Source organism: Triturus cristatus, chromosome 6 (genome assembly GCF_964204655.1).
Source record: "Triturus cristatus chromosome 6, aTriCri1.1, whole genome shotgun sequence".
Lineage (NCBI taxonomy): Eukaryota > Metazoa > Chordata > Amphibia > Caudata > Salamandridae > Triturus > Triturus cristatus.
In genome coordinates, this window is record NC_140589.1 from 529,241,888 (window position 1) to 529,258,624 (window position 16,737).

General features: G+C 43.3%; 1 protein-coding gene across 2 annotated transcripts in view; it reads right to left on the reverse strand.

Moving 5' to 3' along the window:
• The window catches only part of COL12A1 (collagen type XII alpha 1 chain), a 344,609-nt gene that overhangs the window by 75,588 nt on the left and 252,284 nt on the right, over positions 1-16,737 (reverse strand). For both annotated transcript variants that reach the window (XM_085610958.1, XM_085610959.1), the window contains exons 40-44: positions 14,675-14,821; positions 8,741-8,857; positions 4,908-5,054; positions 4,172-4,246; positions 2,576-2,715 (exon numbers count right to left, since the gene is read on the reverse strand). In XM_085610958.1, coding sequence (XP_085467084.1) covers positions 2,576-2,715; positions 4,172-4,246; positions 4,908-5,054; positions 8,741-8,857; positions 14,675-14,821 — 626 coding nt within the window. The remainder of the gene's footprint in view (positions 1-2,575; positions 2,716-4,171; positions 4,247-4,907; positions 5,055-8,740; positions 8,858-14,674; positions 14,822-16,737) is intronic.

Below are 16,737 nucleotides of genomic sequence, written 5' to 3' on the forward strand. Positions count from 1 at the left end.
CACCAATTAGTGTCAGGGCACCATGCACAAGGAAAGCACCATTAAAGAGGCTAAGGGGAATTACTGTCCGTGAGCGCCCCACGGCCTCGAGCCCTGGAATTAGCAGTGCAGATTCGCGCACACGCAGGAAAGGCATGACTACAAACCAGTCTCTCATGTCAACATGTAAACAGAGCAGGGACGTCACTGTAGATCCTTTTCGGTGGAGGATTGTCCTTAGAGTGTGACCCTTTTCCTTTGCTATGTTCTTTTGCGGCGCTTGCTCAGCCTGTTGCGCATGCTCACGTCTGGCACGCAGGCGCACATTAGCAGAGGTGAAGGGTGACAGTGTCACTGGGCACTCTTTATCACATGCTCCCGTCGCAATTTGATAAAAAAACAAAATAATGTGCTATTTCCATGCGAGATAATAGAGGTTTCTAGGCATAAAAAATACAAATATACCAGGGACGGAGATTACACAGTTGTTTCTAGGAGCGAGTCGTGCTGCCTTTGGGGGAGTTGGCCACTCTTTAATCTCAAAAGTACATTTTATTCTGATAACCATGAGCATCAAGTGAAACTCAATCCCCATTCCTCGGAGGGTGTCAGCAAGCCAGGGGGCCTTCTCTGTAAGATCCAGCAATAGACATTTAACAGGTATAAATCAGAAGCCCACGGTGCTGAAAACAATAACTCCTACTGCTCAGCTAGGTTTTGGGATCTTGTTCGACCAAGTGCATGCCTGGGGCAAAATGTATGTTTGTCAGCCTTGCTACCGTCAGACCTCTTGTTAGGTTCGTTCCTTCCTACCCTGTTCTGTTCATGCCCCAGTGGTGGGCGCCTGTGGACTCTCACCTCTAGCAAGCTGTACTGCCATGTTCCTTGGAATCACTTCCTGCATGATGGTGGAATTGCAGTCTGCTAGAATGATATGTGGCTTGTGCAAATTCGGTTATATTTCTTCAGCTCAATGGGCACTGTACTGACTCCTGATGAAAGAGAATATCTCGTTTGAGGCCTTGCAATGGCGGGGATCCTGCATGCCGTACTGAGTTGATGGGCCTTACCTCACAACTAGGTCCTTCAGATCTGCTGCACTATTTCTTTTACAAGTGACTCATATTGAATGTGCTCCTTGTGCCTGTAAGATTTTTGGACGGTTTTCCCTTCAACTCTGGAATGCTCTTCCGTTGGCACTGTCCTCTACAGTAGACTAGTTCAACTACGAAGGACTCGAAAGGCATTTTTCGGCAATAAGATTGTTTTCCTTTTACTTGCCTCCTCTTCCCCAGCCCCCACGAATGTTCATAGGACTTCTTGCACAAGATGCCATCTGGTGGGCATCTGTTTTTATAGAGGAATAATAAATAAAATGGCAAAAACTGTCAAGCTCTAGAAACACGTGGGGATCTTATTTAACTCTCAATGAAGAATTCTGTTGCACTCAACTTGGTGTCTAGATGTATGTATTAATGTATGGATGAGCACTTTTAAACCATAAACGGTGATACAATCAGCAGAATGTTAAAAAACACCATGGAGTGGGGTGAAAATGCATGAGTAGAGGACTGGATACTGAATGGTTGATTTGGGAGGGTAGGATACAGTTAAGGGTGGTGGTCTGTGGGTTGTGGGGCTACAAGTGCAAAGGGCCCGAAGGGATTGCAGGGGGAAGCCAGGAGAGGATACTGTTCAGATGCATTTGATAACTAAGAACTGAGCCAGCAAAGAGGTCTTACCTAAGAATAAGGCTCTGGGCACTTTCCTGAAGCAGAGGAGGCATTATGCCTGCCATATTTTAATTGATACGTGGTTTATTAATCTCAGAGGACTGCATGAGAAGGCTTGGCATCTGGTCCGTTCCTACCTGCAGTTCTTGAATACTAGTCTGTTGATGCATGTCTGGAGAAGCTCCCCAAACATCTTAATTGTCTGCCCCATATGCTGAGGTGCTGTTGTTGAGTTCCTTGAAGAAGATGCTGCAGGTACTTTAGGTTCAGGCAAAACGCGGTCTCCTGAGTCAGGATTTTGCATATTGCAGTGGTCTAACTGGAATATTGTGGTCAGTCTGAGTTAGTTTTTTATTGGAGGGAGCGAGACAACCTTCTTAGCAGGCATTCTGTAATTTGTGTGGTTGCAGTGAGGCAGCAGTGCTCAGTCGAACCAGACACCAGGTTTTTCACTTTTGCCTGGTAATGGAAATAATGGTGACATTCCTGCTCTCCCAGGATTGTGCGGCATGGGTAGAAACATTCTTGACATGGAATACACAAAGCAGGTGGACTGAAGGCAGCATGCACTGAGGGAAGAGCTTGTGAAAAAATACTATTAGATCTTGAACTTTATGAAGAACAGCCTGAATGCTTTAATACTTTTCTAGCAAATCTGAAAATAGCAAAGTGCTGGAAGGGAAAACTGCAGCCTTTGTGAACCCAAATGCAATAAAGAGGGGTAGTAAAAATAGAAAGCAAGTATTTCAAGTCCTACTGGTGCATAAAGCGACATGGAAATCATATTTTAGGAAAATATCAATGTGTAATTTGTGGCTTCAAAGTTTTTCAAAGGTCAATTTTGAATCAATAACTTGACCCACCTGAATTCCAGCCGGATTGATCACATCGAAGGCTCCAATGGTATTGAAAACAAACTGGCGCACTTTGTTGAAGCTATCATCACCAATGCTCCAGGATCCATCAATGAGGAACACAATGTCTGCTTTAGCACCTTTGCACACTGAAGAGGAACAATGAAATTGTGTGAATGCATGCATTTGACAGAGAATGAATGAGTCTTTTCAGCTGGCTACGTAAGGTTTTTGCAAAGAAAACAGTGTTTCTTGGACTTCACACAAGCTATTCATTTCCTGGCACATGAAACCATCTCAATGATTACCTTCCAAAAACAGAACTTTTTACAGTTGTGCATTTGAAGTTTACACACTTAGGGCCGGATTCACAAGCGGAAACATACACTTTTGTGTACATTTATGACTGTTTGCTATTCACAAAGGCATTTTACGAGTAGTATCTTTACAACTGCAGAGCCTCTAAACATTAAAAAGATGGGACTGTCCTATCTTTATATGTGCGGAGACTCAGCAGTCATAAAGATACTACAAGAAAGTGTAAATTGACCTTTGTGAATCAGGCCCAGCATGGTCAAAGATTAAACTACAGCCATCAACATTACATTTTCTAATTTGTATAGGAAGTGATAAATACACTTAGAAGGATTCTACGGCTTTTTGACAATCTGCTGGTGTAATTTTTCCAGTATAGGGATAGTATGTTAGAAGAAATCCCTCTTTTTCACTACGAGGATTCTCCTATGGAGGATTTGGAATGCCATCTACAAATTGGAGAATTTTCCATTGCCATCCAATTCTATATCAAGCCCTTTGTAAAAAAGATATTTGAAATCATTTCATTCACCAAAAAGAATACATTCTATACAAGAGGGATACAGAGGAGTGTATTTGAGTTATGACTAATGCTGCTTAAAGAAATAATCCATCTAAAATGTGCTTGACTACCAATTGAAATAATAAGTTATGAGTGAAATAGTAATGCCTGGTTGGGAAAACAGACATCATCCTGCTTTATACTATCACTCCATCATTAAGTTGTGTATTTTTCTCAGATGCAAATATTGCAGCTAAATCGCTATTACTAAAATTCAGAAATCTACTCAGCACAGGTTTACCCCTTTGATTTCAGTTTTGACTCTGAGAATACAGCAAGAACGGAACATCTATGCATGCTGTCAATTTATGTGGGCTCTTCCGGTCCTCTATACAAACTACAGAATGGACAATTGGATGGAGCACACGATGCAACCATTAGCCATTATCCAGTGGAGAAATCCTTCACCTTACAACTCTATAGAAGTTCTGGATGTTCGCTGAACATATACAATAGTGCACATGTGGTGGAAATTAGCTTAGGAAAGGAATCTGCCTAGCACCAAAGTTGAAACTTTGTGGGTATGCACATTTATGGGTATACATGTACTTTTGTGGTTGTTTCATACACTCCCAATAGCGACCTCAGCGGTGGAGAACCCATGTTCTGCCCCTTCTGCATAAAATTACTTTGGTTAAAAACTGGAATATTAACAAAGTGATATATTATTAGTTAGTTACATCCGTGAGCATACATTTCCACAGATCTTTGAACTGTTCATCACTTACCATCCCGTGCAGGTGGAACTGTAGGAGGTGCAGGTGGGGCCGGAGGTTTGGTTGGTGGTTCAGTTGGTTTGACCACTGAAATATAAAGATAAACATAAGGATTTAAAATCAAGAAGGTGATTTAACTGGGCCCCATGCAATAAAGAGAAACACTGAAGGCGTTGATCAAGGTTCAGGTTCTAGCATGTTCTAAAGATGAACTACGGGCTTTTGGACATCTGTTAATTGTTTATTTGTGATTTGGCCCACGTACAAAGCATTGGTCGATCTCGAATTTGCATATGTAACTGAACAAACCAACCCACTGTGCTTAGTGCTAGTCCCTTCGATTTGGACAGTAAAAATCAATAATATCTATGGCCCGTAGATACTCAAATTTGTAGCGGAAAAAAAATTCTCAGGGATTTTAGGGAGTTAAAAGCTGACAGAGTTCCACAGGAAGAGTCCATCTTATGGAATTTCCTGCCACCTCAAGTTATCCCAGGTAGCATGCCAGTTTTAGCCACCCACATGGTGCCAAGCCAAGTAGGAGGAGAGGGCAGCATATAATCCTATTCATAAGGGAGGTGAAGCATTGCCATTACATTGGGAGTCAGTAACAATATTGAGATGTGGCACTATTGGGGGATATATGTCAATTTATCTAGTAAAAGACATCAATCTTTCCATAGCTTTGTGAAAGACAATTTAGCCTACACATACTGTGTGTGTTAGTATCAATGCCGTGTTCACTTACATGTGCGTTCATTCTTTGACACTCCATGTCCTTCCAGGTTAGGAGTCTGAACAAAGACTGTGACTGTGTATTCTGTATCCGGATTCAAGCCCTGGAAGCAGTATGAAGATTGTGACTCAGCGACTGTCACTTCCTGTCCTCGAGATCCTACAGAATCAAAATACAAATTACACGTTTTGATGTAGGCGGAATCGATTTGTCTCTAACTTCTAAAATTGCTGCACACAATTACACACTGAGTGGGCCACATGTACTGCATGTACAGGAAACTGTGTGTACTTATTTCTATGATCAATTTACTACCTATAGCTATATCTACATAGGCATATTGTCAACACTATAAACATTATCTAATACACAGTGCATGCCTGGATTCTGATTTCAATAAAATATATCATGTTAATTAACAAATTACAGTCAGGACCACGTAAACAAAATGCACATATTTTCTTGAAGGTGAAACTTAGAGTACAGAATGGCAACAATAACATTTTAACAGCTGCACAATATTGAAATTGACTTCCTGTAAGTGAAAGTGGGGAGTTTTCCAGTACAGAGCTTTGGGATTTCCCGACAGGCCCCAGTGCCCAGAGATTGGTGCAACACCACTCTGCTCTCTACATTACCCTATTTATTTCATTCTCAATAATCAATCAATCAGGGGTTTGTATAGCGCAGCTACTCACCAGTGAGGGTCTCAAGGTGCAATGTGAGTGGGAGGATGCTCCGTAGGGTGCTGTGGTCATCTGAAGAGCCAGGTCTTGAGGTCCTTTCTGAACTGGAGTAGTGTAGGGTTTTGCCAGAGGTGGAGGGGTAGGTCGTTCCATATCTTGGCTGCTAGGTAGGAGAAGGACTTTCCCCCATTCTGGTCTTGTAGATGCATGGCGGCCAGAGAGAGGAAGGCTGATCGGCGGTTTCTCTTGAGTGCGTGGCTGGAGAGGCGGTTGTTTAGGTATGCTGGCCCGATGTTGTGGAGGGACTTGTATGGTGCGTGAGGAGCTTGAAGGTTATTCTTCTTTTGATGGGGAGCCAGTGGAGGTCGCGGAGGTGTTGGGTGATGTGGTTGTGGGGTATGTCTAGGATCAGTCTGGCTGCGTCTTGGTGGGGCGTCTGGACAGTCTGTAGCTTGGGGAGGAGATTTTTGTTGATTCCATATGTTGAGGGCGTTGCCGCAGTCCAATCTGCTAGTGATGAGGGCTCTTGTGACCATTCTTATGGATTCGTAGGTGATCCATCTGAACGTTTTCCGGAGTAAGCAAAGGGTATTAAAGCAGGCCGAGGATACAGCATTGATCTGGCGGTTCATGGTGAGTGATGAATCCATTATAATGCTGAGGTTTTGTGCATGGTCCGTTGGGGTGGGGGGGGTTCCGAGGGCGGGGGCCACCAGGTGTCGTCCCATGCTGATGGGGTGGAGCCAAAGATGAGGACTTCAGTTTTCTCTGAGTTGAGTTTCAGGCAGCTGTCCTTCATCCAGGTAGCGATGGCTATCATCCCTTCTTGGAAGTTGTGCCTGGTGATGTTGGGTTCCTTGGTGTGGAAGAGGATGAGCTGGGTGTCTTCGGCGTAGGAGATGATGTTGAGCATGTGGTTTCTGACGATGGCTGCGAGGGGGGTCATGTCAATGTTGAAGAGGATCCCTGAAAGGTACTAAACCTCTGGTTTTTGTGGGTTCTGAAAGGTAGGGTGAGAGCCTGACTCACTGAGTTCTGCCTGTGAGAAATGAGCGTATCCAGTTGAGGGCCTTTCCTCGGATGCCGGCGTCATGGAGCCTGGTGACTAGTGTGCGGTGGGAGACAGTGTCGAAGGCAGCTGAGAAGTCCAGGAGGATGAGGGCTGCCATTTGGCTATGGTTGAGGAGGGTGCGGATGTCGTCAGTGGTGGCGAGTAGGGCAGTCTTGGTGCTGTAGTTGCTGCAGAATCCAGATTGGGATATGTCCAGGACATTGTTGACTTTGATGAAGTTTGCTAGCTGGGTGCTGATGACCTTTTCAATGACTTTGGCTGCAAATTGAAGCAGTGAGATGGGCCTGAAATTCTTGAGGTCCCTCGGGTCTGCGGAGGGTTTCTTCAGAAAGGGGTTGAGTTTGGCATGTTCCCAGTCATTGGGGAATGTGGTGGTCTCGAGGGAGCAGTTGATAGTTTGACATAGTTCGGATGCGATGGCGGTGGTGGCTCTTTGGAAGATGTGGGTGAGACAGGGGTCTGAGGGTGATCCGGAGTGGATGTTCTTCATGGTCTTTAAGGTGTCTTCTGTCATGAGGGGGGGTTCAAGTGAGTAGGGTCTGTTGGGAGGTGTTGCTGGGGGTGGGTGCTGAAGCGATGCAGAAGTCCTGGTTGTCGAAGTTGTCATAGAGCATCTTAATCTTGAGGTGAAAAAAGGTGCTGAGTCTGTTGCAGAAGTCTTGGGAGGGAGGGAGGGAGGGAGGAAGGGGCATCTTTAGTTTTGCTGCAGGTTTTGCAAATTCCTGGATGATGGAGAAAAGTTATTTGGAGTTGTGGGCGTTGGTGATTATTCTGTCTTGGAGGAAGTTCTTATTTGTGGCGTTGATGAGTTGGTGGTGTGCTGTAGTGGCTGTTCTGTGGGGGGGGGGTGTGTTTCTGGGGCTTTGCTCTTCCTCCCTGCTTTTCGAGTCGTCAGCAGGATTGCTTGGATTCTTGGAGTGCCGGGGTGAACCAGCTTGCCTTCTTGATGTGTCATCCTGTGGCTTTCTTGAGGGGATCGAAAGTGTCTGCGCAGTTGGTGATCCAGTAGTAGAGGTTGCGTGGCGCGGTGTTAGCGTCCGGCGTCGATGGAGGTGGGGTGCTGGTGAGGGTGGCGGTGAGCTGTTCGTCGGTGACTTTATTCCAGCTTCTGCAGGGGACGATGCACGTGCTTGTGTACGGTAGGTTTTCTGAAGGAGAAATGGATGTAGTGGTGGTCCATTAAAATAAGTTCTGTGGTGTGGCTATAGGAGGTGCAGTTTCCTCCTGTGAAGATGGGGTCGAGTGTATGTCCCGCTGTGTGCGTGGGGGCAGTGGCAAGCTGTTTCAATCCTATTTTGGCAAGATTCTCTAGGAGGGCGGTGGAGTTGGGGTCGTTGTGGTTGTCCAGGTGCAAGTTTAGGTCTCCGAGTAGTATGTCGTCTGTGGAGGCGAGGGCGTGGAGTGCGATGAGGTCTGCGATGGTGTCGGTGAAGGGAGCTTGGTGGCCAGGTGGCCTGCAGATGAGGGATCCCCTGAGAGTTCTTTTGGGGTTGGTCTGGATCTGGAAGTGGAGATGTTCAATGGTGGTAGTAGCATCGTCCGGGTCAGTGGTTGTCATGCAGAGGGAGCTTTTGTGGACAATGATGATGCCTCCTCCTGGGCGGGTGCGGCAGTCTTTTCTCAGGATCTTGTATTGGTCAGGAATAGCGACTGTGATGTCAGGCACGGAGTTGGTCCAGGTATCTGTGAGGAAGGCCACGTAGGGCGTGTGGGTGTTGAGGAGGTCCCAGATTTCTATGGTGTGCCTGTGTAGGGAGCGCACATTGAGGAGAATGCAGTTCAATTTGTGTAGCTCCCCAACTACAGGTTTATTGAAAAACTACTCTTCATTAAAACATATAAGCTAACAGATTTGGTAGTGCTTGCAAGAGTAGATGTGTAAAAAACTGTGACCCTGACATTCGTCAACAAAAGGCAGGGTTAGAAGGGAAATTTATACAGGGCATCGCAGTTGTTTTGAAAAGAAATCCAGCAGGTGAAGTAACTGCTTCACATTCCTACAGTGGGGATTGCAATCTAACAGACAAATAAATATGTGACCCTAATAGATATTCTCTACATGCACTACTGAAAATAACTTGTTTTACCATCTACAGGATCCAGTTTCACTCTGTATGACGTTGCTGCACTATGTGGCTTCCATCGGGCACAGAATGAATCCCACGCAACCTGGTATGTTGCCAGATCTGTCACATTTAGGTACACTGCAAGAAACAAAATTACAACCACTACTGTGAAACTAGTGTAAATACATAAATTCTCTTATGCCATGTAGCACAGTGTGGATCTTACACTGCAATTCCTCTTTGGAAACTAGACAAGAGCATTGGGCGTGATTTTTAGAAATGTTTGCAAACTTAGTTCACTGTAGGTGTGCAAAAAAGTTAATTTGAGATGGAAACATATAATTTCTGATTTGCAGGATCCCTAATGGCAGTAATATGCCCACACAGACGGAATTTGTTCTGAATGAATTTATGACAGTATAATGGAGTTTCTCTGTATAAAAGTTGGGCCTTCCTGGGTGGGTCTACCATTAAAGGTTAGTGTCTATACAAACCTTTGAACATTTGTGTGCATTCACAAAATATATTTTTAGGCAGTTCCACACTCTAAATATGCCTGTCAAGAAACAGGGCAAAAAATATTTTCAGGGGTATAATGGGAGAAGGAAAAGTCACAAAATTGAAGGGTGTGTGGAGGAAGGGGTTAATCCACCGGGAAAAATATAAAATGCTTGCAGGTGCAAATGCACATTTGTGTTACAATTTTGTACATAGATATGTACACTAATTGCATTTTCCTAACCACAATTTTTTTACATTTGACTACTGGATATCTACAAATTGTGTATGTATACCAAAATTATAATGGAAATCTATCTTAATTCCACAAAAGGCATTATAGGTGTAAGATAGTGAGTTAAATTCTATTTCTTTTTGTTTTTTGTCAATTCAGTCTTCAAGAAAATACATTATTAGCAGCTAGTAACAGCTTTACCAGAAATTAAATTCAATTTGCTTTGTTGTGTCGTATCACATATTATGTAACTCAAGATTCAAGGTGATGATGCTAGAAGAGGGCACTTAAAAATGCAGTCCTTATTTTTGATTTGAATCCAATTCTAGAAGATTTTAAGAAACCTTTAAGCCGAGGATATTAGCAGTTGTTTTTAAACCTTACAGAGCCTTATATTCGTATAATGCATTTGTTAAAAGTGGTTGCAATTCGCGCACCAACTGTTCCCAAATGCATTTTTTTGTGAACCGACATGTTCAAACATGTTGGCTTGCAAAATTTTGATTTGTAAAGGGAAAGGGTCGCATTTGACCAACCTTATTAACATGCATTGGGTAGGTCATATATAGTGACGCACCACAAATCTTTGCCATCACCGGGATGGTGACCCGCTTGGGTCAGACCACCATGTCTGTGATTGCTTTTAAATAAAGCAATCTTTATTTTTTTTTATATATCCTGCTTTCCTTAAAGGAAAACAGAGTACCTTAAAGAAAGAAAAAAACTAAGTTTTAAAAACCTTTTTTCAAGTAAGCAGTTATCTCAGGGTCTTCTGCCCACTCCCGAAAAATGTTTTTACAACATTGACAAAGGGGAACGGGTCCTTCAGGGTGTTGGTAACCTATCAATGAATGGCGACCACAATTGTGATCGCAAACCATTGTTACATACCATAAGAAATCGCAAATTGGAAGGGATTCCTTAAAGACGCCTCACTTCAATTTGCGATTTGTGTAGTCGCAAACCTGTTTTGCAATTCAGTAACAATTTACCAAATCACAATTGGGGTTTTGAACACACCCAAAAGCTCAGTTAGCTATCACAAATGCTCCCATTTGGCAAATAAGAGCCTTTGCAACTGCAAAATGGCTTTGAACATAAGGCTCATATTTAAGTGAGCGTCTAGTTTAAAAAACTGTGATTTTACAAACTGTGCAGGAGATTGAGAGAATCCAGTTAACTGAAGTTTTAGCTAGGCAGTTGACATGGTGTATTGTATCAGTAGATCTGTGAATGAATTCAGGTTTTTAGATTCAGTTTCAAAAAGTTGTGGAATATCTACTTTTGTAAAGCTAATTTTCTTCAGTGTAATATTTAGAATCTCTGGAAATTTGCTTTTTAGAAGCAAGGAACTGATGAGTGAGTTCCACAACTTGCTGATCAAATGTAACTTGACTGGCGTATCCAGTCACATATTCTTCAGAAATTGATTAAAAATTCTTTCGGATATCTAAAATGGAATGAAGCCTGAAATGGTGCTCTTTTGTTAATGAGTAAAGATTACATTAAATCTTCCTAAAGTTCAACATTGTTACTACGTATCTTGTAGATAAAAAATACTGATACAATAATTGTATCGGAAAATCTAGGTGTGCAAGGAGTGGGCAAAACCTATTACTTCAACAGAATTTCCTTTTTATTGGTAGAAATGTTGAAGAATTCCAGCATAGTGAAGTTAAACAATTTCTACAAATTCCACCAGGACATTGTTAAATTCCAATCCAGGACTAATATTATGTCATTATATGTATGTATTACTTATGATTGTTTTACCTGTGTGGTCTTAAAACATTTGTTACCTCCAGTAGGTGAGGGTGACACCATCTGAATAAGCGGTCAGCCTATTCTCCATGACTTACTGTATTGCTTTGGATCCAATGTTTTTTTCAATTTTTGAGCTATGTAAATGAATGGTTAGGCTCGTGTTGGCTCCTTGGCAAATAAATTCCTTATTACGTCTGTGTAACCATCAGATCACTTGTTACAGTTTCTCTCTTTGCTCTATGTAGAAATCATATTTTCAGTTATTTCTGGAACTGAGAGAGGCAGGGTTCTGTCCAGATGGGAAGTGCTGGGCATTCAATACTGAGCAACAGTGAATGTCCATCTTCTTCAAGGACTTCTTTCTTGCATCACCACATCTGCATTTTGTAATGTAAATAGCTACTTATAAAGCGCACGGCTAATCCACAGAGTGTCCCAGCACTAAAAGACCTTGAGACAGACATCAGCACTAAAACAGAAGGCAGCAGAAGACAATACAATTGTAGGAAAAGCCAAGTTTTGAGCTGCTTCCTGAAAGTAAGCAGATCTTGCAACTGCCTCAGAGACAATGGAAGACAGTTCCATAAACGGGAGGCCAGGACTTGAAAGGAGCGACCACCCAGTCGGGAGCGGGAAACTTAGGGGTGGTCTTCAGAAGCTGGGACGAAGACCTCAGGGCTCTTCGCGGCACGTAGTGCTGAATTCTTTTCCTAATCTAAGGCTCCAGTATCATGTAGGGCCCTGAAAGCCAGGGTCAGAACTTTAAAATAAATCCTCTTCTGGACCGGCAGCCAGTGCAGGGACTTCAGATGGATAGACATTTGCGCTCTGGGTCCTACCATGAGAATTGCTCTGGCCGCCGCATTCTGGACCACCTGCAGATGGTTTAATAGATAATCTGGTAGGCCCAGGTACAACACGTTGACGTAGTCCAGCCTTGATAAAATTAGGGCTTGGACTACAGTCTTCCTGTACTTAATTGGCAGCAGGGGAAGAAACTTCTTTAACATTTTAACAGGCCAAAACAGGTACCGGCAACTGTTTGGATATGAGCCTTCATAGATAAGTTAGCATCTAGCTTGACTCCTACATTTTTCACAGTGCTTACTGAGGCTGCAGGGGGGGACATATCCTGAGGCTACCACTGGCGCCATGCTTCACATGGTGAGGGACCAAAGAAAATGATCTCCAATTTCTCCGGGTTGCACTTTAATTGGTTCCGCCTTAGCCAAGAGAACACCTCCGACAAGCAGATGTTAAACTCGCACCTCTAAAATCAGCTCCCTTGTCACAGGTGAACAGCAATTGCGCATCATTAGCATATGATACTATTTTAGCGCTGTGAGCCTCAGCTAAAAGCGCAAGTGGAGTCCTGTAAACATTAAAAAGTGTGGGGCTCAGGATTGGTCCCTGAGGGACCCCTACCTTCATGGGGGGATGGGAGCCGCAAAGGTAGGGGACCAAATTGTTTGCTGTTGGTCGCTTAGAAAGGAAGAGAACCACTTGAATACCGTGCCACCAACGCCACACTCCTGGAGCCTCTGTAAGAGCCGGTCATGGGACATGGTATCAAAGGCCGCAGAGAGGTCCAATAGTATCAACACAACTTTTCCCCCTTTATCTAGTGTCTCTTTAATAACTTCGGAGACTTCCAATAGGGCTGTTTCTGTACTAAAATTCATTCTGAAGCCAGACTGACTCTGATGGAGTACATGGTTGGCTTCCACATATTCGGTGGTGACTAAGTTCACATATTCTTCCAAAACTTTGGAAAAAAGGGAAGTAATGATATCAGCCTATAATTGGAGGCCACCAAAGGGTCTGCCGAAGGCTTCTTTAGTGGTGAGTTTGCATACATTAGGTTACATTATCGGTACATGGGGCTTGATTTTCCGCTGCAGGTATGTGAGTGTTTGGTAGTGTAAGAACTTGTGAATCAGTACAGCAAATATTGAACTGTATGCTTAGGAGTGCCTGTTTAGCAGTGAGGATGATTACGTCTGGGCAGTGAACTCCGCTCCGCTCGGGGAGTTTGCTGAGTTTTCCACACTCCACATTACACAGAGCTCGCGGAGGTCCCAAAATCTAGCAGAGCGGAATTTTTTCCCCCGCTCAAGTTCATCAATGTCAAGTTGGCGAGCACGAGCAGGGAAAATCCAACTCTTGTGGAGATTTTTCCTCGTTCGCATCAAGTTGACGAGCGTGAGCGTGGAAAATTAACCTCCCGGCGAGATTTCTCAACGTGGGCCGTCAGATTTCTCATTGTGAATGATCGTGTATGCTCGCGACCGCTCACATTGAGAAACCATCCGTTCACGTTGAGAAAGCTGTTGCTCGAGTAAAAATCTACTTGAGCGGCAGAAAGGAAGCAGCGCCCGCTTGCGCTGTGCATGGTGCCATTAGCGATGATTGCACAGTGAGGACAAGCACCGTGCATTGAAAACCAAATGGCATTTATCTAATGCACTCCGCCGCTTGCCGAGCTCTGCATAGCACGGCGGAGTTTTTTTTTGCACTTCGCGAATTTCCGTGTAGCTGAACTCTGCGAACTCTGCCCAGGCTTAACCCCTTCGGTGCTCATGACAGAACGGTTCCGTCATGAGCGTCGGTTGAGCTGTGCTCATGACGGAACCGTTCCGTCATGACCACGCCCGCGCAAGAAACGGTCAGCACCGCGGGGGAATCCGCGCCGCATGAAAGGGGTTAATAATGATGTTGAACTGTATTATGTTTTCAGTGCCTGGGCAGAATTCACAGTGAGAATTGTTAGTGTACAGGTTAAGAATTACATTTTCACAGGGATTTCTCACTGTTTATCCGTCTGTGTCAAAGGTCACATACATGTGCTGTTATGCCAAAGCTGAAGCCTCCTGTGATGGAATCATTGGAATCTCAGTGCTGGATTGAGACTAAGAAGAAGGTCAGGGAGCTGCTATTGAGTGACTGTACTGAGATGTCGAGGAGAGAGCGGTGGATTCTAGGAACTGCAGATTTGTTGCCAGTAACCATGAGGGTGTCTTTGTAATGCTAGTACCTGGGTAGCTCAAAAGTTAGAGAATTAGCAAGAGCTTCCCTCTGGTTTTTCCTGAGAGAGGTCGCCTGTCATAGTTATACATATGTGTACCCCGATAGAGTGTATATTCATGATAAGTTAGATATAAGTGAGGCAAAAAGTCAATGCGTTCAAGCCTTCACCTCTACTCATCCACAGTTTTACTGTGAAAGTGAAACACTGTCTCCTGTTTGTGCCACACAGAAGCAATAAGTACAAAATAGGAACAACTATTATTGTCTCAAACTGACACTTCTTTGAGAATAGCTTTAACCGTCTAGTAAAAAAGGGGATGTACCACTAGAGGACGGTGCTTACAATAGTGTTCATCATAATACATTAGAGGCGCTGCTGCACCTAGGTACATCATAGTGCATTTTGTTCTAAAAAGATTAGTGTAACTTACATGTGGTGCCTTCACCGACCAGTGGTCCACTTATTCCTGTTTCATACTGTGCATACACTTGCAAATCATAGGTAGTTCCAGGCACCAGATTCTGCAGCTGGTATGTATTCACATCTCCAACAAACACCTCCATTGTTTCATCAGCATCTATAACAGGAAGAAATCAGTAAGTTATTAAGAGTTTTCTTATTTATTTGCAGATACAAATCTGGAGCACTACAAAGAGTCTTGGCACTTATGCCAAATATGCGGTTTGTGTTTGATAACATACCTTTGGAAGAAGTGCTCAGAACTTGATAGAGGCACCAATAAACATTAGTGTGTGCATGTCTTTTTTACACACTGTGCACTTCTTTTCACTCACCTTACTTACTGTGTGCTTGCTTCTGAGCACTGCACAATAGCTGATTATGTGGATGTTTTAATAAATGCATATATGCTTATTCTTGGACTATGATATTTGTGTTAATTAGTCTTTCCTTTAGAATAATTCGAAAAATATATATTCAAATAAGTTCCTTGTGAACCACTGTAGCCAAGATAGGGAGAAAGAAACAGCATCATAGAATAGTAGAGATGGCCAAGTTCTGCTCTCTCTTTGATGCAATGCGGCACAGCAAACAAAGTTGGAATGCCATGCACACACCCTTGAACCATAATGGAAAGGAGTGTGTGTGATGCCTAGCAATAGTTTTGTACAGGAAGGGTACCCTTTCGATACAAAATACTATTCCTAGACATATTTTTGGTTGGAGAAAAGAAACAGCTGATTCGAGGAAGCATTGTTTTTTTCTGCAGAGCCCTGCCTACCTTTTCAGTAAATAGGGCTCCGAATCAAAAGCCAAGGGCGGTTGCATGGAATGCCCATGTACCACCCATGGTATGTCATTTGCAGCAAAATAAAGCAAAGTAGCACATAGTGCTGTTTTGGGTTACTTTAGGCTTCTTTCCTGTTTTTGCGCTGCCAGGGCAATCCCATTCCAACAGTTTGCACCGGTTTTCATCACTTTTATTACGCAAACTCAGTTAAAAATGTTAGTAAATCTGAACCATAGTATTTCAGCTAATCTTAATGCTCATCAGATGTTAGTGTGAAAAGAAATAATGAAGTGTTCTTGTTCTGTGTTCCTAGGGGTAGTGAAAAGTTTGCAGTTACCAGTGGGCCACAGTCCTGGAGCAGGCCACTTTAGAGAGTGTGGAAGTGTGTTACTGATACTGCATCTGAACTGAAAAATTAATGGCCATAAAATCGGAGGGGCTGAGAAAATAAACATTTATAAGATTATGATGTCTTGTAATCACCACCAGATTTCACAGATCCTTAGCCAGAAGCTTTGTTGCAGGGATTCTGCTGATACACAGAACTATGCGAAGAACCCCAGGACCTCAGTGAATTGTGGTGTACCAGAAACTCACCTCAGAACCCAGAACCCAGTATCCGGCTAGCATAAGTGTCCCATTCGTTATCCGAGATTTAGCTCGGCGGTCCCAATGTGTAGACAACCCAGAACAAGCGACTCAGTACATACTCAGGAATGGTGGGAATCGGAAATACCTGTTCGTATATTATTCTCACATCAGTCCACAACAATAATCAACAGAGACACGTTGTAAATAAAAGGGGTTTATTTTTATAGACCACGTGTCCTAAGATGCAGTACTTTGGCTAATACAAGCAGACAAATGATTAATATCAAAACCAGCAACATAGTTACAATACCATAGAATATAAAAGGGGTGATCATATTATAATGACAGTGGATACTACCACCTTCCCTTTACTAAGAAGCTAATATTATTATTATGCTAATAGAAGGTCTCTTAGGCTTGAATAGGGGACCCCATACCTCAAAGATCAGCTTAGTGAAATCACATCACAGGAGCATCAGGAGACTTCTCGCAGGAAGGCTCGTCTTCGGTCTGAATAATAAACATGATGTCTGTGATACTAAAAGCACTAATTTTCAGGCATTTGCAGCTGCGCGTGTGTTATGGCTAAATAGTGGGCCGATCAACCTAGAGTGAAAAACATGCATTGTGTAATACCCCAGACTGTTTGTCAC